Source organism: Ipomoea triloba, chromosome 7 (assembly GCF_003576645.1).
Source record: "Ipomoea triloba cultivar NCNSP0323 chromosome 7, ASM357664v1".
NCBI classification, from domain to species: Eukaryota; Viridiplantae; Streptophyta; class Magnoliopsida; order Solanales; family Convolvulaceae; genus Ipomoea; species Ipomoea triloba.
Genome location: NC_044922.1, coordinates 28,804,548 through 28,828,828, shown reverse-complemented (window position 1 = coordinate 28,828,828; position 24,281 = coordinate 28,804,548). Strand labels below are relative to the sequence as shown.

The following is a 24,281-nucleotide window of genomic DNA, read 5'->3' as shown; positions in this document are numbered from 1 at the left end:
ATGTCGATTATATCTCACACTGGTGGTTCTTCAACAATAATCATGGACCCAATGCTCATCTTGCAAGTACCCTTCGAAAAAATTCGCAAAGCCGAAGCTGCACCAGAACTCGAACCCGAACCCGAACCCGACTCTTCAGCTCATTGAATTCAAGTACCCTGTCCCTTTCTCTTGTACCCTTTGAAGCTATAAATAACCCAATTTCTTTAAGGGTGTGTTTGAAAAGCAAGAAAATGACTTCTGGAAAAAGAATCATTTTTCAGAAAACATTTTCCTTTCTAGTGTTTGGTTGTATTCTAGAAAACTGTATTGGTGTGTTTGGTTCATTTTCTGGAAAATTAGCATAATTATTTTTAATTTTAAATATTTAAAATATATACAGTGGTGGTGGGTGGTGGGGATAGGTGTGGTGGGTGGGTTAGTAGTGGTGGTGGGTGTGCAAGTGGTGGTGGTAGTAGAGGAGGAAGAGGTGGTGGTGGGTGGTAGTGGTGCGGTGGGTGGTGGGGGTGAGAGTGGGGTGGTGGTGGCGGCGGTGAAGGAGGTGGTGGGTGGTAGTGGTGGGGTGGGGTGGGTGGTGGGGGTGGCAATGACGACGACCAGGGGTGATTGGTTGCTCCACTGCTGCAAACGGAAAATGACTTCTCCCCAAAAAAAAGGGGAAGTCATTTTCCTTGAAATGTTAGCTAGTTTTCATTGACCAACCCATTATTTTTCATTGACTTTAAATTTTCCTTGTTGCCAAACACTAAAAATCCGGAAAATGATTTGTTTCTAAACACACCTTTTTTTTTTTTGAATACTACCAACTCTATTACAATGCAGTATCTGTTCATAACTACTTTCTCAACCTATTGAAGCACAAGAGTCAGTATTGCCTCCACTGAGGCTCGAACCCACCACCTCCCGTATAAAGGGAAGGGTTTCTAAACACACCCTAAGTGTAAACCTAGGGAAATATGAATTTGTTGATCGCAATGATGAATTTTGGGGTGGGTGGTGGGGGTGGCAATGACGACGACCATGGGTGATTGGTTGCTCCACTGTTGCAAACAGAAAATGACTTCTCCCCAAAAAAAGGGGAAGTCATTTTCCTTAAAATGTTAGCTATTTTTCATTGACCAACCCATTATTTTTCATTGACTTTAAATTTTCCTTGTTGCCAAACACTAAAAATCCGGAAAATGATTTGTTTCTAAACACACCCTAAGTGTAAACCTAGGGAAATATGAATTTGTTGATCCCAATGATGAATTTTGAGGGATCCTATTTACCATAAACCGAGCATATGACCAATATGATGAAGACTCAGAAGAAGAAAGGATAAGAGAAAGAAAGAGAAAACGAAAACATAGGGATTCTACACATAACTCTCCTAACAGCTTTGAGAAAGAATTGCATGCCTTTTTGAAGAAGAATATGAAAACAACGAAAATAGAAGTCAAAAAGTCTGCAAAAGTCATAATATCATTCCAATCGAGTGACTTAAATTATGCACATATTGTGGCATACTCTCATCCGCAAAATGTTAAAACACTTATTCCAACATAAGTCAAAATTGATGAAGAACAAACTAGAAGAAAGAGGAAGATGAAATTTGATCCATATGAAGGAGCTAATCCAAAAGCAAAGAGGCTAGTGGATTTCCCTATATATGCCATGCCTCCCAAAAGGAAGCCAAACATTCCACCACCAAGAAAACAGAATGTTGGTAAAAAGAAAGCAAAAAGAAATTGGAGATGAGGAAAGTTAGAACGGTGAAGAGATCAATGAAGAAGTAGAAGAATCTTACACACACATCGCCTCTAGAACTAGAACTAAGACCTCAACAAAAGGAAATGAAAAAGTGTGATATTGATAACCAAATCGTTACAAGTTTGACTTGTTTACCTTTTCCTCATACATGTTTTTAGATAGATTCAAACTCCCACACTGATGACTTCAGTCATGACCTTTAAGTCAGGCGACAAACAAACTACACTAAGTCGCGGGGCACCTATTGACATTTTTTATTTGAATAAATCAACTATGGATAACTTAGACTGATTTATCCCGTGTAATCCTCTATCGACTAGGGTCATAAAGTGAGATTTACATAGTCACGCCTTCTAGTAGTGGTTGTGAGTTTCTTCTGTTACTTAAAATAAAGTGCGATAAATTTATAAAAATAAAATGATAATACAAATGACTGACGAAGGTATAGATAATATAGATACTCATGTCTTCTAGTTTAGCTAGATAGACGGTATTTGTGTGTGTGATCCTATTTTGACGATCAATAAGATCTATGACAAAGAAATGATAATACAAATAATTAATAAAAAATTAAGTTATATTGACTAAAATTTTTGTTCATAACTACTTTCTCAACTTACTAAAGTACAAAAAGTCAATATCGCCTTCAAACTCACAATCTCTCAAATGGGAGTGCAACTTGGTGCCACTATACCATAAGGTCTTGGCATATATTATTCATATTTAATTAATAAGTAGACTTTTGTTTAAGGTTGATCGACTAATTTATGGTACCAATGAATAAAAAGAATTTTATTGATAATGAAATATTTTGGTAAAAACTTAATTTGGTAAATGTAGTTTTATCAATTAATATATTATATTCAAACAAAGAATAATGTATAAGAGCATCATTGAAATTCTATATGATACAAACAGAATTAATTTTTGTATGTGGTGACTGGTGATTCGATAAGAAACTATGTATTTAGACCAAAAATAAGAAGAAGAAACATTATTTTTAAAAAAAATTATAATTGTAGACCAAATGAGCATAATAACGGATAAGCACTACAATTTATTACCCTAAACCCATTTCGTATTCATGTTAGAACCTTACATTCATGAGATTGTATATAATTTTAAATAGATTTCTTACATCAAATTTTGTAATATCTAATCTTCTTAATCAAATCTAGTAATATCTAATATGACGTTATTAATATATCTCCTTATTGGACCTTTATTATTACAGTAATTTTAACTGAGAAAACGTCAAATTAAAGGAACATATAAGTTTTATTCGCATTACCAATTTAATTGATTCTTAAAGTAAAAATAAAAATCATATTGAATTGTTACGGTTAAAAATCTAAAGGTTGGATTTTAATTCACACCTACTGTTGATTACCGAATTAAAATCAAAGTGGAGCAATCTAATCAAATTAATGAAATTACAAAATTTCAACTTCGACTCACGTAAAAATTACTTTCTTAAAAGAATTAAAGTTTCAAATCTCAAGCACTCACCTTCAATTCCTTGTAAACACAAACAACACTCTTTTGCATATACATACCTCACATGAAAAATTTTTGTTGTACGTTACGACTTGTAAGAGGGGCCATCGTGCAATTTTTATTTTTATTTTTTTGGTACCTACATTATGAATGATGAGCTCTCTTTGTTTAATCTTTCATTTTATTAGTTGTCTTACATCTCATTATTTCTAAAAATATCAGTATGGGTGACATTTAATTTTATGCAACTATCATTAGAAAAACAAGAACCTTAATTTTCTAAGTTTATTTTTTTTAAATACTCGTGATTATATTCTTTCTTTACAAAGTAATATATGTTTTATACTTTCTCAAACAATTTCAACCCAAATAATATAAGCCCCATCATCGGGGTTCAAACCTATGACCACCCATTCGGAACGGTTTTTTTTTAGTACTATTAACTCTGTTACAATGTAATATCTGTTCATACATACTTTCTCAACCTATTGAAGCACAAAGAGTCAATGCCCGATAGTTGGCTCTAAGTTTATTTCATACCAAATTATAATGTGTAGAATAATACGGATTATGGAACACTGGTATAAAACTCAATTGAGATAGGTGTTGATTAATCACTAATCATCCCTCATGTTGATTTCAAAGATAATTGCCATTTTATTTGACAGTCAACTAGTCAACCAATCGGTCTAATCACTTATTTAAAAAAAGAAAAAAAAAAGAGTTAGGGTTGTTTCACTCAAAGCGGTGCAGTTTTGATTGAAATAACCCTAAAATCGATTTATCACAATGCATATCAACAAAATCTCAATATCGAATAAGCGAGCACAGAAAGAATGAAAAAAACCTGAGAGTCAAGTCGACCTTCACAAATCACCACTTGCTCTGGCCAACTCGCGATGATCAGGCGATGCCATCAACATGTTGCCGCCATCACTTATGACCACCATCACCTTTCACACTCATACTCTTAAATATGCATGATTTGGCACTCACCATTCTGATTCGTTGTTCGAAAAAATCACCAGATCAATGTTTTCTTCATTTCCTTTTTTAATTTCCTGAATAGAGAGAGAGAGAGAAGGTTGTTTCAGTCAAAACGATGCAGTTTTTATTGAAATAACCCTAAAATCGATTTATCACAACGCATATCAACAAAATCTCAACATCGAATAGGCAATACGAAAACCTGAGGGTCAAATCAACCTTCACAAATCACCACTTGTTGCCGCCGTCGCTTGTGACCACCATCAGCTTTCACACTCAGACTCTTAAATATGCACGATTCGGCACTCACCATTCTGATTCGTTGGTTGCAAAATCACTAGACTGATGTTTTCTTCATTTTCTTTTTTTAATTTTCCAGATAGAGAGAGAGAGAGAGAGAGAGTGGGGGACGTTAATAGCGGACACATGCCTTTTGATGTGCTTGCTAAGCGTGTGGTGGCCACTCTTGAATGCCTAAACATGACTTTTGAAAAGTAATTTTCCAGATTTTTAAACAGACCATAAATTAAGAATCGAACGAGGGCTTTGCACTATCTAGCAAAGAAATAAAGAGATATAAAAAAAAAACTTGATACAATAGGCCCAAATAAAAAGGACTCTCCTAGAAAAAGAAAGATATATCAAGCCCACCTAAAAGAGTCAGCCCAACCACGAAAAGCCGAACAAATAAATATTGCCCAAGTTTTCTTCAACAAGCTCCCACTTCGGTCACCATTACTCCTACAGTCCTACTCAGCCATGTTATCCTCCACTCTTTTGCAATATCCCCAAAAGCCGGCATACCCACACCTCTAACCATTAAAACCATGAGAAAACAAAGGAAAAAACTCACACATGATACCCAACAAAGAGGAAGCTTGTCTCAAAGAGGAAGTCTATCGATTTGCAAGTATAGACCCAATGATCATAGACCCAACATTGGTGATCCTTCAACAATAATCATAGACCCAATGCTCATTTTGCAAGTACCCTTCGAAGAAATTCACGAAGCCGAAGCTGCACCAAAACCTGGACCGGATTCCTCATTGAATTTAGGTACCCTGTCCCTTTCTCTTGTACCCTTCGGAGCTATAAATAACCCAATTTCTTTACGTGCAAACCTAGGGAAAGATGAACTTGTTGATCCCAATGATGAATTTTGGGGGATAATATTTACCATAAATCGATCATATAACTAATATGATGAAGAATCCAAATAAGAAAGGATAAGAGAAAGAGAGAGAAAACGAAAACCTGGGAATTCTACCCAAAATTTTCCTAACAGCTTTGAGAAAGGATTGCATGTCTTTTATGAATAATAATATGAAAATAACGAGAATAGATGTCAAAAAGTCTACGAAAGTCATAATATCATTCCAATCGAGTGACTTAAATTATGCACATATTGTGGCATACTCTCTCATCAACAAAATGTTGAAACACTTATTCCAACATCCAGCCGAAATTGATAAGAGCAAACTATAAGAAAGAAGAATATGAAATTTGATCCATATGAAGGAGTTGATCCAAGAGTAAAGAGGCTATAGGATTTCCCTATATATGCCATGCCTCCCAAAAGGAAGCCAAACATTCACTGTCACGCCCCACTTCTAGGACATGACCCGGTTGTACCATTACATGAAAACCTGTAACAATACGAAGCCTAACTATACATACCTCTCAGAACCTTCATAACAACACTTGACTACATCATAATTTCACAACCCAAAATGTCAGAATATAAAGAATTAGTTCTTCCCAAAAACTCATTAATTCACCACTATTAAATATTTACAATCAATAGTAGTATGTCCAAAATACATCACAAGCACCAAAAACCAAGCATAATAGGTTACCAAAAATACAAAGGGTCAAAGGTATTATATAACACAAACATAAATCCATGATAAGCTCCAATACTAGGACTAAGTTTCCTAGTTTCAAAAGTCACCTTCAAGAACCCACCACTTGTGCTCGTGCTATTCACAATTTTACTCGTTAACTACTCTGAAAAAATGAGGAAATAAAATTAATGAGCTAATGCCCAATAAGTGATACTTTTCTCAACCCCGGATCAAGTAACCTTAATAAAATACAATAAGCTTTAGAGTAATTAATATATGCAAATCACGATCTTCAAACTATATCGAAATCATAATATAATTCCATCATACTATGCACATGTCCTTCAAAATAGAAACTTTAGCTTTAGCTACATGGGCATTAATATTACTTCATAACACAATACTTTCAAAAGCTCAAATCATTCTTTAACCCATGACACATTGGTAACCTACAACCACCATTATACCTTATAGCACAGGCCATTATCGGTATAGTGGTCTAAAAAGACTCGACGATTCGGAATGAGTCAGGCTCGACGATTCAGAATGAGCCGGATGGAACGTCCCAACAAATAATTCAAAAGTAAAGACTCGACAATTCGGAATGAGCAATTAGAAACGTTCCAAGCTGAACAGAACAAACAACAAAATGTAGGTTGCCTCATGAGTTTGACTAAACGTTCAAAATCATTCTTATAATCAAATAGCCCATTGTAGCAAAATTCATTTTCTTAAAAATCATGTAACAAAGTATGTATCCAAAAGTAGTATGGAATCCGTATAACTCATAACTTGGCAAAACAAATATGAAATCATAAACTAATAATTGCCAAATAAATTACTTGATCTTCTTTTAGAGCAAAACACCTTAGTACAAATCATACCCATATATCGAATAATAGTGAAATCACACTTTAACAATCATAAATAGCTTGAGTCATACTATATCAAAAGGCCAAAAATATTTTTAGCTTAAACTAACCCTAAAATGGGTATTCTAGTAGACATTCCAAAATAGGTTATGGGTTTTGCAAAATAAGGAGAGAAGAGTTAACCACTTACCTAAAACATCAAAATCTTAGCTATTTAGCTCACCCAAATACTCCTTGTCAAAATCCCTAATATTTTCAGAACATCAATCTTAGCGCTCCAATGATAAACACAACTCAGAAAGAGTGAAATATGGAGGTCAAACTTATATAGAATACACCAATAACTTGAGACCTAAGCTTGAAGAGGATGGAGATCAAAGCTTTAAGATTTTTTCTTCCCTTATCTCTCTAGCCAATCTCCTTATCTTCTTTCAAATGAGGTATTTATCCAACCAAGTAATTCCTTAACCTTTAAGGGTGAGAAAGGTAATTTAGTAATTTTATCTAATGTCAAATTTAAGATGCTTTGACTTGTTGACTTCATTTAATAAACATAAGTATAATTGTTTTTTCTAAAAAAAAATGGGCATTACATTCCCCCACCAATAAAACAGAATGTTGGTAAAAAGAAAGCAAAAAGATATTGGGAATAAAGAAAGTTAGAACGGTGATGAGATCAATGAAGAAGTAGAAGCCTACGCACACATCGCCTCCAGAACCAGAACTAAGACCTCAACAAAAGGAAATGGAAAAAAAAAAGTGAGGGTTCCAAAAAAAACTCTTTGCCAAAAAAAATGGAAAAAATATTATTGAAGCATATGTTACAACACCAGATATCTTGCCTAATTTGCCTATTCCTTACAATGAAAAATTATTAAGCAAAGAAGCTACTAAACTCTGGTAAAAGACTATATCCAATAAAATCATTAGCCCAAAATTGTGTTGGAGAAACTTCACCCCTACAATGATCAATGACCATTTTGGAGCTGGAAATGAAGAGCAACATGTCATTCTAGACAGTGAGCAAATTGTTCAAGAACTTATAACGGGCATTGTAATTGTTGAGAAAAAAAGAATACCAAATTTGCTTTCTTAACAAACAAATATGTTGCTAAAGACCTTATGGTTAAGCGGCATGAATTGACTCTCCCAAATGAGAGAGGTCATGGGTTCGAGCCAAAAAAACCAAACTTTTGAGAGAGTTAGTGCCTGAGCAAATTATGAACCTAGCTGAAAATCACCAATTCATGTAATACCTGTCAAGCAAGGCCTAAAGATCACCAAAGAAAGAATAAAACATCTCTAATCTTCCCAAACTTGATTCATGTAATACTTGTCAAACAAGGCCTAAAGATCACCAAAGAAAGAATAAAACATCTCTAATCTTCCCAAACTTGATTCATGTAATACTTGTCAAACAAGGATTAAAGATCACCAAAGAGAAAATAAAATAGAACATTGTCAAACCCCTTTGTGATATCCATCAAATAATTTCCCAAAACCCTTTGTGATATCCATCAAATAGTTTCCCAAAACCCTCAATTTGAGGGACAAATGGTGAATATCAATGAAGAAAGGATGTGGTTTTTGTTTTTCAAAAAAAAAAAAAAAAGCAATGAAGAAAGAAAATGAAAAAAATAATGAACAATTATTGTTGGGTATCGTTCTATGATCGATTGGGGCTTGAATATCATGATAATAATATGCCATTTGAATCACCACAAGACGATGGGATGACTCAATTGCTACGTGCTATATTTTTCATATTTTCATGCCAACTCTACTATTATATTTATGAAAAATACTTTGTAAACTCTTATGTATATTATCAACTTTTAATTTTACACTCAAAAATCTTGATATTGACACTTTTAATAGATTCACATGAAAAAATAATAATTTATTTGCGACGACTCTCCCAAATAGGAGGTCATGAGATCAAGCCTCATTAGAGTCGGTATTGACTCTTTGTGCTTTAAGAGGTTGAGAAAGTATAAATGAACAGATACTACAGTGTAATAGAGTCAGTAGTACTAAACAATATATAAATGAAAGAGTATGAATTGGAAGTATATATAATATAACTAATGGATTTAATTAAATCGGAGTTCGAATTAATAAACTCGATAATTAAGAACAAAGAATAATGAATATCAAAATGGGTACTGTAATTGAAAAACAAGTGATGTGGGTCTCTGAGACTAAATATTATATTGATTCTTAGTTACAAAGCTAATACAAAAGAAGTGTTACACGTCATTACAATAATTTTTTAGACAATGTAAGATGAAGATGCAGACAATTACAAAAGTTTATACACTAGTCAACTCCCCTAACAAGCATGGGTAATGAAATCAGCATGGTTTATAGCTCATTGTGTGGGCAAGCAAGGATAAAAGAAGGCCAGGCCATTGTTTCAACGCTATCCTCCCACGCTTTCCACATTTCTTCCTCGCGAGTTTGATGGCTGAGAAGCAGAAACTGTGCGTGACTGGGGCAGGAGGATACGTGGCATCCTGGCTCGTCAAGCTTCTCCTTTCTAAGGGCCACACTGTTCATGGCACCGTACGAAACCCTGGTACACCGTACAACAAACCGCCCAACCAAATTTTGATTTTTCTTTCTAAAAATTAACATTAGGGTATTCCTAATTTCTACTTTGCAGGAGATGCAAAGTATGCTCATTTGCATAATCTTGACAAAGCACCCCACAATTTGAAGCTGTTCAAGGCCGATTTGCTAGACTACGACTCGCTCACTGCGGCTATCACAGGATGCACCGGAGTATTTCATGTTGCCTGTCCGGTTCCTTCATCTTCTGTACCCAATCCCCAGGCAATATTCTTCATTTCTTCTCTTGATTTTTAAACAATCACTGTTTATGTTCGCTCTTTTTCTTTGATTTCTGCTGCTATCAATTCAAATACTGGTATTTGATTTTTGCTTCTTGTAGTCTACTCTAGATTAGATTGATTACTGAAAGAAAGGCTAAGGCTAGACATGATTGCAGAAGGACCTGGTTGAGCCTGCTCTGAATGGTACGCTTAATGTACTCAAGGCTTGTTCTGAATCAAATATCAAGCGCATAGTGATTGTATCCTCAGTAGCTGCTGTTTTAGTAACCCCTAACTGGCCCAAGGATAAAGTAAAGGATGAGACTTGTTGGTCGGACCAGGAATATTGCATCAAAACAAATGTAACCTCCCCTCCCCTTCAATTCCTTCAACTTTAATTTCATAGCTTTGCCAATAGATTGATTTGATTATTGGTTTCAATCTTTATACAGAACTGGTATTGTTACTCCAAAACAGTAGCAGAAAAAGAAGCTTTTGACTATGCCAAAAAAAGTGGGCTTCAGGTTATCACCATTTGTCCCTCACTAGTTTTGGGCCCAATCTTACAGCACACGGTTAATGCTAGTAGCTTAGTCCTGGTTAAGCTTTTGAAAGGTAGGTGCCCCCACTGATGTGAGTGCTTGTTACTGTGAGCCAGATGTGCTGATATCAATTTCTTATATAAAAAAAACATATAGGAAAAAGTGTTAAATAGGGCATTCCCCTTTTGTGCAATTGGGCCATTGAACTAATCAGAGTCATCAAACATGCAAATTATGTGCAATTGAGACATTTTTCTGATTTCTTTTAATGCAATTTGAGTTTAGAACATTTCAATCTTTACTCCCATCTAATATGACAGTGGAAAGAGCAACTCTTAGTACATATCATATAAGCAATATGATTAGATTTTATTGGGAAAAATATCCAATTGCACATATTTTGCTTGTTTGATAGTTTGATTGCACACTTATTTAAGTTTAGTGACCCAATTGCACAAAAGTAAGAAGTTGAGTGACCTATTTGATACTTTTTCCATAAATATAATATGAACTTTTTATCTACTTGTTTCTCTGAAAATACTGGTGAGTTAGATTTTAAGTTTGGAAAATTAAGTTCATGGCAACAAAAAACATATCGTGGGGTTACATTACTTATAAACACGTATTAAATACGCATGTATAGTGCTGAACTCATGCCAGCAAAGACTAATATAATGCATCTAGTTGCTTGCTTGAAGCTGCTGCTTTTTAAGTTTGGACTGTCTCCTTTTTTTTTTTTTTTTTACCTTTATTCAGAAGGATATGAAACACTTGAAAACAAGGGACGGCTGCTGGTAGATGTTCGTGATGTGGTTGAAGCGCTGCTGCTAGTCTATGAGAGACCTGAGGCCGAAGGTAGATACATCTGCACGGCTCATGAAATAAAGAGTCAGGATTTGGTGGAAATGCTGAAGAAAATGTACCCCAACTATAATTATCCGAAAAGGTGGGGTGGATTACATGCATTTGTTTACAATAAGATTTAACTACCCTATTTCTGATGAAGTAACCAACAAAACTCACTCTCCTCTCTCAATTATCTATCTTTCTGCTTCTCTGCTTGTAGTTTTACTGCACCGGAAGGAGACCATGAGAAATTGAGCTCAGAAAGGCTGCAAAGATTGGGCTGGACTTATAGGCCACTGGAAGAAACTCTAAAAGATTCCATAGAGAGTTACAGACAAGCTGGGATCTTGGATTAGCATCTTCTTCCTTTACCAATTTGTGAGTGTGTTGTGGGATCTGATTTGCAATGACTATCAGACTCTTAAAATAAAATATTGGGTCACTGAGCCCCCAGCCCCCAGCGGATTTGAGTGCTGAGCAGGAAAAGAAGAAATAATATTTTGCTTTGCTTTGTTGTTTCAGTACATCATTTCATGTCTCTGAAAAAAGGGTGATTGGTATTATAATAATCTAAAAACATAATAAGTCCCAATAAGGTTATATCCTTGATTTATGTCCATCTTTTTGGATGCTAATAAATGTGTACATTTTACTTTAAATGTTGTACATTTCAATGTTATTAGTCAAAATTGTCCTTACTACATTCTTGTTATACAAAATTACCCTTACACCGTTATAACACTGTTACTTTTAACTCCATCATTATTACCATACACCTATATCTATCATATCTTTTTCTTATTCTTTAATTGTCATTTTATTAAAATTATTATATAATTAATTTAATGGTTGATTATATTTTAATTAAATTTCTATGAACGGTAAATCATATATGTGTGTATAAAATATATATATTATTTGTGTATATATAATTTGAATTATACATTTTAATTATTTGTATTTATTAATATTTTAATATTGGGCATAAGTTTTCGCGCATCGCGCGTATAAAATACTAGTAATAATAATAAATAATGATAGTGTTAAATGTTTGTTTGCCTACAACATATTCAGCAGTCCAAACAAATCTTATGTAGTTAGGAACATATTAATCGACTATGTGCTTGACATAAAACAGATACTTAAAAAAAATTGAATGAAGGATAACCTAACACTATGTAGTTTTGTTTGGTCATTGGGATAGCCTAACACTTAACTCAGCCTCATAAATATAATAATGTAAATTTATAACATCTTATTTCATTGTTAGCCTATTTCGTATTTTAGAAATAGATAAGTTAAATATTTTTATAGTGTTAGATGTTCGAAATTTTATTTATTTATTAAAAACTAAATAGAGTTTGGATATGTATCACCAATCATCATCATAAATTAAAATGAATTTTTGTAACATTCATTATATTATCTGAATAATATTAGATTATTATTAGTAATATCTTCAGTGAGAATGAAAGCTGAGTTGCAAAGAAAAATAAAAGTGGGCAACAAGTCATAGGAGTGTTTCAATTCTCCAATAAAATGTTATTTCCAAGTAAATTAAGAATCTAACTTTCCAAGTAATATTATTAACTCTTTTAAATTAAGAATCTGTGCTAAAAGTCTTGTGATGAGTAATATAATTGTGACTTTTCAAATGAGAGATAATAGATATTACATTATTGTTCTTTCAATAGGAAATAAACTAAACATACTAAGATAGTTTTTTAAAATGCAACAAAAGAGCAATTAAAAAAGTTTGACGTTGCCTCCCTTTTCTCTCTAAAACCAAAAGCCTTTCTCTGCTGCTCAACTTCGGCTTCCACCGCCGGCCTCCGGCCGGAGCTCTAATGGAGCTTTGAGCCGGCGGTTTTGGTCACCTTCTACGTTTTCTCCGGCTCTTCTTCCGCCCCGACCACCGTCGTAGCTCCGTCCGCCTCCGACCACCGCCACATATCTTCTTCTTCCGTTTTCTTTCCCTTTAAATAAAATAATAGTAGGTAGGTATTGAGGTTTGTGTTGGTGGTCTTGAACTCCCAACTCTACTTTGGCTTTACCACTTTTTATTTTCTCTATTATTGTGTTTTCTTCTTGTTACTTTCACGGGCTTTTTTCCTCTCGTTACTTTCACGAGTTTTTCATTATCATTAGCATAAATCGTTTAGTTTGGTTTCGGCAAGTGTTGATCTTATCCTGGGCGAGCAAAAAAGTATGATGACGAAGACCCAGATCTTTGATGAAGCTTTAAGCTCCTTGAAGGAACATAGCTTCCTAGTTATGAAACAGTCTGCGATTCAAGTTTTCTATAGCATAGTTAGAAAAGTTGTTTCTATGTCTGACTGTAAGGAATGGTTTACCATTTCATTGATCGTTGATGTAAACGTTTTATGTTATGAATTAATGGAATAGCTACGTTTATCTTAAAAAAAAAAAAAAAAAAGTTTCTGGACCATCCTCTTTTCTCAAAAAAAAAAAAAAAAAAAAAAAAGTTTTCGGACCAAATTTGAAGTCTACTCGCCGAATCTTAAAGCCGCTGCCTGCCACCTCGCCTCAGCATAACATTGTCTCCGGCAAGAATGGCCACCGGCGACACCAAACCCTCCTCCGACACCACATCTCAACCGCCGGCATCCACCCAGCTAGAATCCTCCCCAACCCCAAATCAAACCACCCCCGTACCCAGCCGCTCCCTCACCTCCGCGTCTACCCCCGCCACCATCACTTCTCGCCTCCCGGAAACTGACGTCATCAACGTACCCAGCTATTCCAGTATGTTCCCTTATCTAATTTTTATTTATTTATATTTTTCTCTCTGAAACCACTTCCCTTTTTGCAGGGTGGTTTTCATGGAATCACATTCACGAGGGAGAGGTCCGGTTCCTTCCTGAATTCTTCGATGGAAAATTCCCTTCGAAAAACCCTAGGGTTTACAAATATTATAGGAATACCATAATTCGTACGTTTAGAGAAAACCCCACCAGAAAAATAAACTTTACTGAGGTTCGGAAGACCATAGTTGGAGACGTAGGTTCGATTCGAAGGGTTTTCGATTTTCTAGAGACCTGGGGTTTGATTAACTACTCTGCCTCAGCCTCAGCCTCAGCCTCCAAGACTCAGCTCAAATGGGAAGACAAAGATACTAAGGCCTCTTCGCAGAGTAGCGACACTAATGCAGCTTCCGTGGATATTCCAGTGCCCAGGAAGAGATTGTGCAGTGGCTGCAAGTCCGTTTGCAGCATTGCCTGTTTTGCTTGTGATAAGGTAATTAATTAATATTCCACCTGCATCTCTACTTTCAACTTTTTACATTTTTCTCAACCCTTCTTTACATTTTAAGATTCTTATTCTTATGTTTAATTTGGGGTTTCAATTCTGTTTAAACTCCTTATTGCATTGTACCTTGTTTCATACAATGTAATTCTGTTTTATGATGCAGTATGATATGATTCTTTGTGCAAGATGCTATGTACGGGGTAATTATCGGGTGGGTCTAAATTCTTCAGATTTTAGAAGAGTTGAGCTCAATGAAGAGGTGAAGACAGATTGGACTGAGAAAGAGACCTTGCTCCTCCTAGAAGCTGTCATGCATTTTGGTGATGACTGGAAGAAGATAGCAGAGCATGTTGGTGGTAGAAGTGAGAAAGAGTGTGTGTCTCGCTTTATAAAGCTTCCTTTTGGCGAGCAGCTTGCTGGACCTCCAGAGTCTACTGAAGTGGATAGTGAACAACTTCCTGCCAAAAGGATGCGACTAACACCTCTTGCTGACGCAAGCAACCCTATCATGGCACAGGTAAGGTTGTTCATATTGCCAATTAACTAGCCGTCGTCTGCTGCTATATATCATATGAAATATGAGTTTAATGTTCAATGCTTTTGATTTTTGATGAAATGCCAACCTGGGAAGTTTGGAATTAAAGTTATATCAGCATGCATGCATAAGATTGTGCTTCTATTCAATATTACTGCACAAGAAGACCACGGCTATAATTCTTACTGTGTGAAAAGGAGTGTATTATTTGCACGGCTAATGATGGAACTACTGTGTCTGATTAATGTTGAATGCCATGCCTAGATAAGATTGGTATAGACTTGTTCTATCAACTGAAAAGAACTGAACTAAGGCTTATATTTCTTTTAAGCTGCCAATATTTAGCATGGGTTAATATATACTCAGGCATGATAATGCCTAATTGTTTGCTCTGAAAATTTCCACAGGCTGCTTTCATTTCTGCTTTAGCAGGAAACGAGGTTGCAGAAGTAGCAGCTCGTGCTGCTCTAAAATCTTTATCTGAATTCAGTATTGGAAAATTTGAAGGGCATCTCAAATCTATTTCTGCTAGTGCAGACAAACAGGGTAAGGCGTTTTTTTAATTTTATTTTATTTTTTTTTAATAATATTAATTAATCATTTTTGCACTCGTGATCCCCTAGAAAAACTGCAACAATAGGATGTTTGAGTGGAATGTCACATTTTGATAATCAGAAGTCTTATGGAATTATTAAAGTTTAGTAGATATTCCCTGGCCTTTTGTTGTGGCTAATAACTATCCAAGTCCAAGGGCTGGCTGCTAAACCAAGCTAGGAATTGGTGTTGAAACTTTTAATAGGAGAAAAACTGGAAATTGAATTGCATATATTTTGTTAGAAATACTTTTACCAATGGTGACTATTCAACAATTTTAGGCTGAGGGATCTTTCTCCTCTTTTAGATTGTAATTGCCGTTTCTAACCGTGAATGCAGAATCTCATGCAGTTGAAGGGGCTTTTGCTGAAGCACAATCTCAACTTGATAGTGAAGAAGAGAAGGTAGAGAATGCAATCTCTAAAGTTTCTGTTCAGGTACAATATTCTTCTTACACTGTACTGACTCTTTAAGAGAGGAAATCAATATAATGTATCTATTGTTTCACATAACATTATTTACAATTGACCCTGCCCTGTACGTACGTAAAATAATGGTGCAGATAAAAGAGATTGAAGAAAAGATTAGCGAGTTTGAGGAGATTGAATCACAAACAGAAAAGGAGTGGCAACAACTGCAGCAACTGCAGAATCTGCTGTTTGCAGATCAGCTTAACCTGATACTGAGTAAAGGCGGAGGAAATTTGGCAAGCAATATCAAGACGGAATAATGAATCATGTGTTTTTTATTTTTTAGCATTAGGTGCTTGCCTTGCCAATTGCCAAGCACAAGTAGTGCCTATAATTAGCATTAGCATTGAACTAGTGTTTATATGAGATTTATTATGTGAATGTGAGCAAATTTTCCCTTACTGAAACTGAAACCAATAGAAATTCGCAAATTGTGCTGCGCTGTTAAGTCCAAAGTGTGATTCTACAAATTCAAGGCATTTGTTCTTCAGAAAGAATTGGAAAGAAAATGAGCCTAAATACAAAATAATACTCTACTCTGCACGCAAATTAATCGTTGTTGCTTCTGTTCATATAGCCAGCCAGCAGACGTTTGCCATTTAAACATCCAACCTGCAAAATAGACATGAAGGAAACAAGGGAGGGTGGGTATCGGACAGTGCCTCATCTCATGTAATAAGGAAAATGCTTCCGTTTTGGTTTCGTTAACTTACTAATTTTGTTAGTATCTACTTGCTGATAACAGCAAGCGACTTATCTATTCATTCATTATACTGCACAACACAACAAACAATAGTTAATAAATTCCCTCCCATACATACCATACCATACCATTCATTCTAGAACAAGTAAGTGTGTCTGCACTAGCTAGCTTTGACCCATTATTGACAAGCACGCATGCACCAAAATGACAAACCAGAAGACACACCGTTGCCAATTACATGAGCCTGAAAGACGCAACAGCCTGGAGAGCAGAATCCAAGAAAGATAACATCAAAAAACCTTTGATTTGACTACTGTATAATATCATAAAGATTCGGAGATCCAAGAAACAAACAAATTTAAGTTTGTAAAGGTTTACCTTCTCAACTTCGGCACCATATTTCTCTGCCTCCTCATCTACAAACTGCAAGATACAGATTACAGAAAGTTGTGTAACAACTCCTCTAGTAGAACATGAAAGAAGAGAACAACTGAACAATGTATGTATGTTGTAATGGATGGTTGGTCTGGTCTCTTAGTTATTCATTTGCAGCTTTAAACTCACCTGTCCAGTAATAGTATACAGCCGGTTGTAAAAACCGTTGTTTGCTATTCCGAGCACTGTGAATAGATGCCTGAGACTTTGTCCAGGATTTTGGAGTGTGTAATCAATGTAGTACAACCCTGATGAGAGGTAACAACATTCTTAATCTCAAGTCTCAACGATATATCATAAAGCTTGCTTATATAAATATAAATATAATTCCCCACTCATACCACAATACTATTAACAAATCAACAAGGCAGAAACCAGCAGGAATTTGCCCCAAGCATCTATATCTCTCTCTCATTTTAGGAAATTATATATACAGTCTGGTGGAATTATGAGCTTTATAGTATCTTTAAATCCTTATTAGTGACTTTGAACTTTAATCCTCAAAAAATGGAAATAATTTCAGATGAGTCTACTATGATTAATTATTATAGTAGAATCTATGAAATCAACAAAAGCAATGTATATTACCATTAGCAGATTTGCTATCTATGAGTTTTGCTGCTACTCCAGGAGGCCGTTTCCAGCTTCGGTCCAATCCACTCACCTGTTTTATGATCACTGAGCTATTATTAAAAAAAAACCATGGATAACATTTGGTAGGGTAGATTGGAAGGAGAAGGATTTAGGACTTGAGATTAGCCAATGCAGAAGAAGTAGAAAAGAATATAAATTTCACCAGATTCTCTGCAAATTCATCAACTTTTCCAAAAGATTCCAATCTGGTAAAGTCAGCACCAAGGCTTGTGATCACTATACTGACTGATGCAACCAACATGTAAGAAAAGTCGCAAAATTAGAGATTGAACAACAAGTCCAAGTCCAAGTCTGTCCATCATTAATATCTATCTTTAAATACCATTTGAGTTTGAAGCTTCTTGAGGATAGAAGGCAATCAGTGACCTCACTCCATCGCCTTCTCCTGTTCCCACCTCCCAATCTGCAAGACACAATATGAAGTGTATATATATAGGATTTTGAAGCACAACCTAGCTAAAAGGAAGCAATGAATAGTTATATCTGAATGAAATTGATGCTTAAAGTCAAAGAAACTCAATTATCTTAACTTCCTTCAATTGTTTCCCTAATTTAGATACTCCTTTAATTTCTACCTGGCACATTGAATCTTCTCAGTGTTCCACTATTTTAAGTTTTAACAATCCCCAAACATTAATTATAAAGAAAGGAGGTGAAAAGAAAGCATACCGGCTGGAATCAATATCTTAAACTTGTTGACATCATCAGAATAAACACGAGGAGACTCCTTCACTGCAACTGGAGAAAATACCACTCGTAGAGTAGTAGGTCATCAATATAATATAATATAAAATAGTGTTTGGTTTTGAGAAAAATAGGTATAGAGTGAGTAACAGTACCATTATCTGCAGCAAATGCAACTGAAGGAAATGCGGAAAGGGAGAATGCAACAATGCCAGCTTGAAGCAAAAGCTCTCTCCTTTTGCTCAAAGATTGCTCTCTATCCATTATCACAACAATGAATTGATAATAAAGAAACGATACATCAAGTAAGAAGATAACAAAACAAAGAATATAATTAACAGATATGGAAATACATTTAATTAAAATACCTGGGCTTTCCGGGGTTGTTGCAGCAGGAAATATAGGAATTTACAGTGTTGTTGAGGCCTGAGAAAGTGAATGCCAGAGAGTTACAAGAAATTAAAAAGAAATAGAAATAGGAAAGATAAAGAAAAGGTTAAGACTTTTGGTTTTGGGGTGGAGACGGGTGGCAGTGGCAGTGGCAGAGCGAGAGACTACAGCAGTGGCAAGGAAGGATCCACACTGTGAATGCAGCAGAGACGATGAAAGAGAAGTCGCCATATTTTTCTTTTCTCTAAGCTAAAATTTGCTAACCACTGCTCCATTTTATTGAATCAATTCCACCTCATTTTCAAGGAACAAAATACAAGTGGATCAGATTTAGGAAAGTCCACATTTTTATTTTTTACACAATATTTCTTATATTCTGTATTATATTTCATGAGAGAGAGAGAGAGTGTTTCTATCATAGTGTCTTTTTTTTTTTTTTTTTTCCTTTTAGAATAAAAGGCTTCTAAATTTTTCTTATTATATTTTATTGCAAATTTAATGATATTACATTCCTTAGCTGCCTTCTAACTCTAAATATTGAATCAATAATTAGTAGGCTTGGAGCTCAGCTTGATTATTAAAAAAGAAAAAAAAATCCTTAATTTTGTAATTCTGACAAATGTTAGAATTTCCCTTGTAAGTGTTACAATGAATAATTTTGTAACTCTCACGCAGAAGAGACTGATAAAATCCCTGACTTTTTAAGTGTTACAGCTAAAGAACATTTCACATGCTTCATTGAATGAAGCTAAAGCCCAAAGCCTAAAGGAACACTCACTCTTTGGCTCTCTTCAACAAGAAACGTAAAGAAAATATCCCCAAAACAAGGGTCTGCCAGAACCAGCCGCGGGCATTTGCAGCATCCACTTTCTTTGCAAGAAGCCATGCATATATAGCCTCGCCAAGGTGTGCTGCAACCGATGCAACAAACAACAACCTCAATCCCCACATCGAGCGAAAGAAGAGAAGCCCAAGCGCTCTAACAAGGGGAATGGGTCCAAAGTCTGGCAGGAAAGCAGCACCAAACAGAGCAAGCATTCCAACCACAACAAGCACCCATGTAAGTATCTTAGGCCCATCTAGGCCTCTTCGTTTCTGCTCTTGCCAATATGAGATAGTTGAAGCCATTCCCTCTTTAGGGCTCACCATTGGGACGTAGCCAAGCTCCTCTTTAGCTTTTAAATACGAGAAGTAATGAGTCACACCAACCTGGCACAACCAGAAAAACTCATTAAACTCACCGAGTCGCAACATACTCCATACTAATTATAGAATTCTATGCCGCCGTCCAAACATTCACATTATCAATTGTAAGATCATTTTTAAGTTAGAAATTTGTGTTGAGCACAAGTACAGTTGTCAAATGTGGATCACACTATAATGAGTACAAATATAGATTAGATTAATTTTCATACAAATGATCTTATACAACCACATTATTACTTTCAAAGGGAAGGATAAAGCAGACTAAGCAGTACAGTATTGTTGAACTAACAGTGGGAGTGCATGATCTTGGTTCAGAATTCAGAGAAATCACTTGGATTCTCAGATAGATTTAAGCAGGCCAGACACACAGTAGATACACAGCAAAAAGATTAAAAAAAGAGGGAGGGGGCTCAAACACAAACCTTGTAAACCTCAGCAGGAAGTATGAAGGGTTGAGGAAGCCACCTGCAACTTAGCCAAGGATTCATGATAGAGTATAAAGCCCAAAAGAAGTTTCCCAGTAGAAGAGCTTGAGGGACAGCTAGTGATATAGTTGGTAGTTCATAATCCAGGCTTTTGAGTAAAGGGCAAAGAAACTCAAAACTGTTGATGGGAGACCCTGCAAATAAGAAATAAAGAAAAAGAGTAAGATAATGCAAGTAAGAATTGCTCAAATTTAGTGTGTTAGACGAGCATTTTGTAGATTGGATGTTTCGAACAAGTCTCTCGAGTAAAAGCAACAAACAATGGAAACTATCAACCTGATTTTAAGAGTGTATACAAAGAATATATAAGCCAAGGACCAGTTACCATCGGATATGAAGTAAGCTTGACCGGCAGCAACTGGTGGCCCTTCTTGGCCAGGGATGTCATCCAAAAGTCCAATACTAGCCAATAGAAGGGCCAATACAAGATTATCCACATAAACCCAATCGGTTTTCACATTTGTTGAACCTATCTTAAAAGGGATCAGGCCTAATTTTGCAAACTTGATGATCCTTGGGAAGTGCCTTTCTTCACCAGGTCCATAGATAGCAGCGGGACGAATGGCACAGGTATACATGGATTTCCTAGTCTCTTTACTGTAATAATGAAGAATAAAAATTAATTCTGGGCAAAGCATTGCCAAGATTGAAAAATTATTTTACTTTTTTTTTTTTTTAACGTAAGGAACAGTTCACAGGGGAGTGTTAAGTTCTAGGCAAAAAATATTATAGGCCAAAAAACTAAACTTTCTTGATGATAGAAGCAGAAAATATTACCAAAAAATGAGTGAGAGTATAGATCAAAGAATCATCTACAAAAGAAACATATTGCTAGAGAGCAGAAAAATATGAAACTTCACATTGTACTTATAATATGTAAATTTAAAGATTGCCATATTTCATTAAGTCACATAGCTCATGAAGGGTTTAGTTTTTGTCTCTAATCTAGTTACTTAATTTGGAAATATGGACCAAGACAGTCTTTAGTTTACAGAGGTGAAAATGTTTCCTCTACAGGATATTAAGCTTCTGCATTTAGCTATATATACACAAGAAAAATAGTCTGTGTTTGCATCAAATCATTTTATAGAGGCGTTCATCTATAGGCATACTGAGAGTTTAGTGCAGTCAATTTTTGAGGTGCAAAATCTTGGATGTCAGAGAAGAAAATAGAGAACGATTTAGCAAAATAAGTAGACATGAATATTATTTTGCCAAATTTCTACATCCAACGATGGAGCATATGACATTTATTGAAAAAACAAATAACTCAGTGTTGGTGCTCGAGTGTCAAATTACTTACTCGAAGCAACGGCCATTGTTCTTCAGAACTAATTGTTCAGCAATTGCTTTACTGCGGCCATATGGATCAACATGATCATCCAAGGGAAAATAAGGTAGTCTTTCGTTGCCATTAACAATCTCCTTTCCACCAAAAGTGACATTATATGTACTCACATAGACAAGCCTGTTGATATGATGTTGAACACAAGCATCGAGAATTTGACAAGTTCCATTGATATTAACCTCATCTACACGACCATACTGGAGCATTTCTTTTCCAGACATACCATATGAAGCAAGATGGAAAACACAATCAGCCCCACATAATGCCCTCTCAACACTTTGTTTGCTTGTAACATCTCCTAAAAATGTAAATGAAACTTGGAGAAATGAGATACATCACCCATAAAGTACTTAACTACTAAGATTCCATTTGGGAGAAAGGTGAGATTGAAGTGGTAGGACTACTCCCAGCAGCATCTCCTAAACACACCCTAAGTAACTAAAAATCTTAACCAGCTAGTCCTCATACAAATTTTTGTATATTCAATTATTCATTTAAGGTGCTGAAACCAGCATAAGTTTGTAAATAAAAACTAAGATTCAGGGCAAAGCATTCTTCCTAAAAACATAATCTTTTGAGACAAGATGAAGCCTATGCTATGTATAGAGGAATTGTTGAAACACTGAATCTCTGATAACTTTGAGGAAATGGAGATAGAGGATATAAACACTAGTTTCCTTAAAATAGTATGTGCGTTTATTGGTTTCATTTTATTCTCCTTAATTAAAATGCAAACACACTGTATCTTATATTTCAGTGGTCAAAAAATTCAATCCAGTTGTTATAAATATAATATAAAAGGTAAAAAATTGTATTTTCCCCACATCACATTCAATGATTAGTTTATCCAGAAACCAGCTCAATCCATACAATCAATGGGCTTCAGCTGGATCATTTTCTACCCGTATTCTTAGTCCTATCAATAAAATTATATAAGCTAAATAGCTCTTACTAAGTCAACTCCAAAACCTGTTACAAAGTAAAAGCAGTTTTTGCAGGAAAAACTGGAATTGTTGACCAGAGTAGCAGAAGAAAGAAATGGCCCCCCATCTCAAGAAAAGAAAATCTGATTCAGTTTTGACTATGTATACTGCAGTTTACATGCTTTCACTAAATTATTGGGACACACACAGAGAATAGCAACAAGAGGGGAGTGGGGAGGGGTGAAATGTGAGGAGGAGAAGCATGAAGCATCATTCATCACCTTGGATGCAATGAACCCCTTTTTGGCGAAGCCGATCTGACCAGGGGGATTGGGTTCGAAGATCAAAGGCCTTGACAAGACGAGCACCTCTTCTAACCAGCTCCAAGCAGAGGGCGGCGCCGACGAAGCCCAGCCCACCCGTCACCACGAAGGTTTTGTCCTCTATGCCCTCGTTCTCGCTAATATGCATTCTCCCTCTATCTATCTATCTCTCGCTGAGTCGCTGTGTTTCTGCAAATCGCTTTACAGAAGACGGTCTGGTCTTTCTTGCAAAGGCAAGCTTTTCAATTCGATGGAAGACCAACTCTTCACTTGCTTGACTGACTATTCACTCTACTTTCTTTTCTTCTTCTTTTTTTAATAATTAATTCTTAACTATTTTTTTTTTAAACTATTAAATACAGAGTAATTTTTAAACTATTATTATTGGTTATGATCTATTCAGACAAATAAATTGCGACATCTCCGGTGCATAATTGCATAGCACATACATAATAAAATTTGGAAAAAACTACTGCGCTTATTTATTTATTTAAATAATAAAGCATTTTTGGGGGTGTTTACTGTTTACTAGGAAGGAAGAAGATAAATCAATCAATCGATTGAGGTTAACATTAAACTATTAGCAATATATTCCATAATACCGTTAAATCGGTTTGGTTTAATTTAAAACAAATTTATTCATAAGTTAACAGAACAACAAATAAAAATTAATTAATTAATTGATCAAGCTCAAACCAACTTAGAGTTCCAAATATTTAGTTTAACAGTGCTTACACTTATAATTGAACTGAACATTTGAACACAACAGAAATCACATTATCAAATGAGCATGAACACAATGCATCTAAATGCGAATGTATCAAGCTGGAATCACAAAACCCACATTCAGTCATATGTCTACAACATATAAGCAAGGAACAGTATATTATTCCAAACAAGAAACAATGTCTTGATCATCTCTTTCTAGGAAAACAGTTCCACAGTTGATGAGATCATTTTAATCCCACATCATTCATTCCTTCTTTCCGATACCATTAGACATGTTGTAGATCCCTCGTCCCTGAAACACCATTTTGCAGAGTTATCTATTAAAAAATGATTCTTCTAAGCATAAGTTTGATGAAAT

General features: G+C 35.4%; 4 protein-coding genes across 7 annotated transcripts; 2 read left to right on the top strand and 2 right to left on the bottom strand.

Moving 5' to 3' along the window:
• The first annotated feature begins 9,350 nt into the window (after nt 1-9,350).
• LOC116024527 (cinnamoyl-CoA reductase 1-like) lies at nt 9,351-11,791 on the top strand. Its single transcript, XM_031265435.1, has 6 exons — nt 9,351-9,530; nt 9,618-9,787; nt 9,963-10,148; nt 10,239-10,401; nt 11,085-11,274; nt 11,395-11,791. The coding sequence occupies exons 1-6, from the start codon at nt 9,416-9,418 to the stop codon at nt 11,528-11,530; spliced, it is 960 nt and encodes a 319-aa protein (XP_031121295.1). The 5' UTR covers nt 9,351-9,415; the 3' UTR covers nt 11,531-11,791.
• A 1,876-nt stretch (nt 11,792-13,667) lies between these two features.
• On the top strand, nt 13,668-16,460 carry LOC116025850 (SWI/SNF complex subunit SWI3B). The gene is made up of 6 exons (XM_031267219.1): nt 13,668-13,940; nt 14,008-14,432; nt 14,608-14,961; nt 15,387-15,525; nt 15,913-16,010; nt 16,136-16,460. Exons 1-6 carry the CDS (start codon nt 13,748-13,750, stop codon nt 16,301-16,303), a joined length of 1,377 nt encoding a protein of 458 aa, XP_031123079.1. The 5' UTR covers nt 13,668-13,747; the 3' UTR covers nt 16,304-16,460.
• Nucleotides 16,461-16,466: 6 nt separating this feature from the next.
• LOC116025851 (psbP domain-containing protein 3, chloroplastic) lies at nt 16,467-19,192 on the bottom strand. 4 transcript variants are annotated; one of them, XR_004099729.1, is made up of 12 exons: nt 19,023-19,192; nt 18,888-18,945; nt 18,675-18,775; nt 18,505-18,573; nt 18,158-18,238; nt 17,978-18,060; nt 17,770-17,845; nt 17,311-17,429; nt 17,125-17,169; nt 16,972-17,007; nt 16,757-16,816; nt 16,467-16,655 (listed from the first exon to the last, which is right to left on the bottom strand). XR_004099729.1 is itself a non-coding variant. In XM_031267220.1 (11 exons), the coding sequence occupies exons 1-10, from the start codon at nt 19,138-19,140 to the stop codon at nt 16,981-16,983; spliced, it is 777 nt and encodes a 258-aa protein (XP_031123080.1). In that variant the 5' UTR covers nt 19,141-19,192; the 3' UTR covers nt 16,467-16,655; nt 16,972-16,980. The 4 variants fall into 4 exon arrangements, 1 of the variants encoding a protein (XP_031123080.1); XR_004099728.1 differs by lacking the exon at nt 16,757-16,816 and having other exon boundaries at nt 16,865-17,007; XR_004099730.1 differs by lacking the exon at nt 16,757-16,816 and having other exon boundaries at nt 16,875-17,007.
• A 291-nt stretch (nt 19,193-19,483) lies between these two features.
• LOC116024517 (short-chain dehydrogenase/reductase family 42E member 1) lies at nt 19,484-23,462 on the bottom strand. Its single transcript, XM_031265422.1, has 5 exons — nt 23,153-23,462; nt 21,904-22,246; nt 20,926-21,197; nt 20,538-20,734; nt 19,484-20,118 (listed from the first exon to the last, which is right to left on the bottom strand). The coding sequence occupies exons 1-5, from the start codon at nt 23,340-23,342 to the stop codon at nt 19,684-19,686; spliced, it is 1,437 nt and encodes a 478-aa protein (XP_031121282.1). The 5' UTR covers nt 23,343-23,462; the 3' UTR covers nt 19,484-19,683.
• Between the last annotated feature and the right edge of the window lie 819 nt (nt 23,463-24,281).

Coding starts and splice junctions, on each gene's coding strand:
- LOC116024527 (XM_031265435.1), top strand. CDS start 9,416: ATGGCTGAGAAGCAGAAACTGTGCGTGACTGGGGCAGGAGGATACGTG. Junction 10,149..10,238: donor AATATTGCATCAAAACAAAT/GTAACCTCCCCT, acceptor ATCTTTATACAG/AACTGGTATTGTTACTCCAA. Junction 10,402..11,084: donor CCTGGTTAAGCTTTTGAAAG/GTAGGTGCCCCC, acceptor ACCTTTATTCAG/AAGGATATGAAACACTTGAA.
- LOC116025850 (XM_031267219.1), top strand. CDS start 13,748: ATGGCCACCGGCGACACCAAACCCTCCTCCGACACCACATCTCAACCG. Junction 13,941..14,007: donor CAACGTACCCAGCTATTCCA/GTATGTTCCCTT, acceptor CCCTTTTTGCAG/GGTGGTTTTCATGGAATCAC. Junction 15,526..15,912: donor TGCTAGTGCAGACAAACAGG/GTAAGGCGTTTT, acceptor CCGTGAATGCAG/AATCTCATGCAGTTGAAGGG.
- LOC116025851 (XM_031267220.1), bottom strand. CDS start 19,140: ATGGCGACTTCTCTTTCATCGTCTCTGCTGCATTCACAGTGTGGATCC. Junction 18,776..18,887: donor AACAACCCCGGAAAGCCCAG/GTATTTTAATTA, acceptor GATAATGGATAG/AGAGCAATCTTTGAGCAAAA. Junction 17,008..17,124: donor ATGGTGCCGAAGTTGAGAAG/GTAAACCTTTAC, acceptor TCTGCTCTCCAG/GCTGTTGCGTCTTTCAGGCT.
- LOC116024517 (XM_031265422.1), bottom strand. CDS start 23,342: ATGCATATTAGCGAGAACGAGGGCATAGAGGACAAAACCTTCGTGGTG. Junction 20,735..20,925: donor AGCTTACTTCATATCCGATG/GTAACTGGTCCT, acceptor TCTTATTTGCAG/GGTCTCCCATCAACAGTTTT. Junction 20,119..20,537: donor TTCCTGCTGAGGTTTACAAG/GTTTGTGTTTGA, acceptor TGGTTGTGCCAG/GTTGGTGTGACTCATTACTT.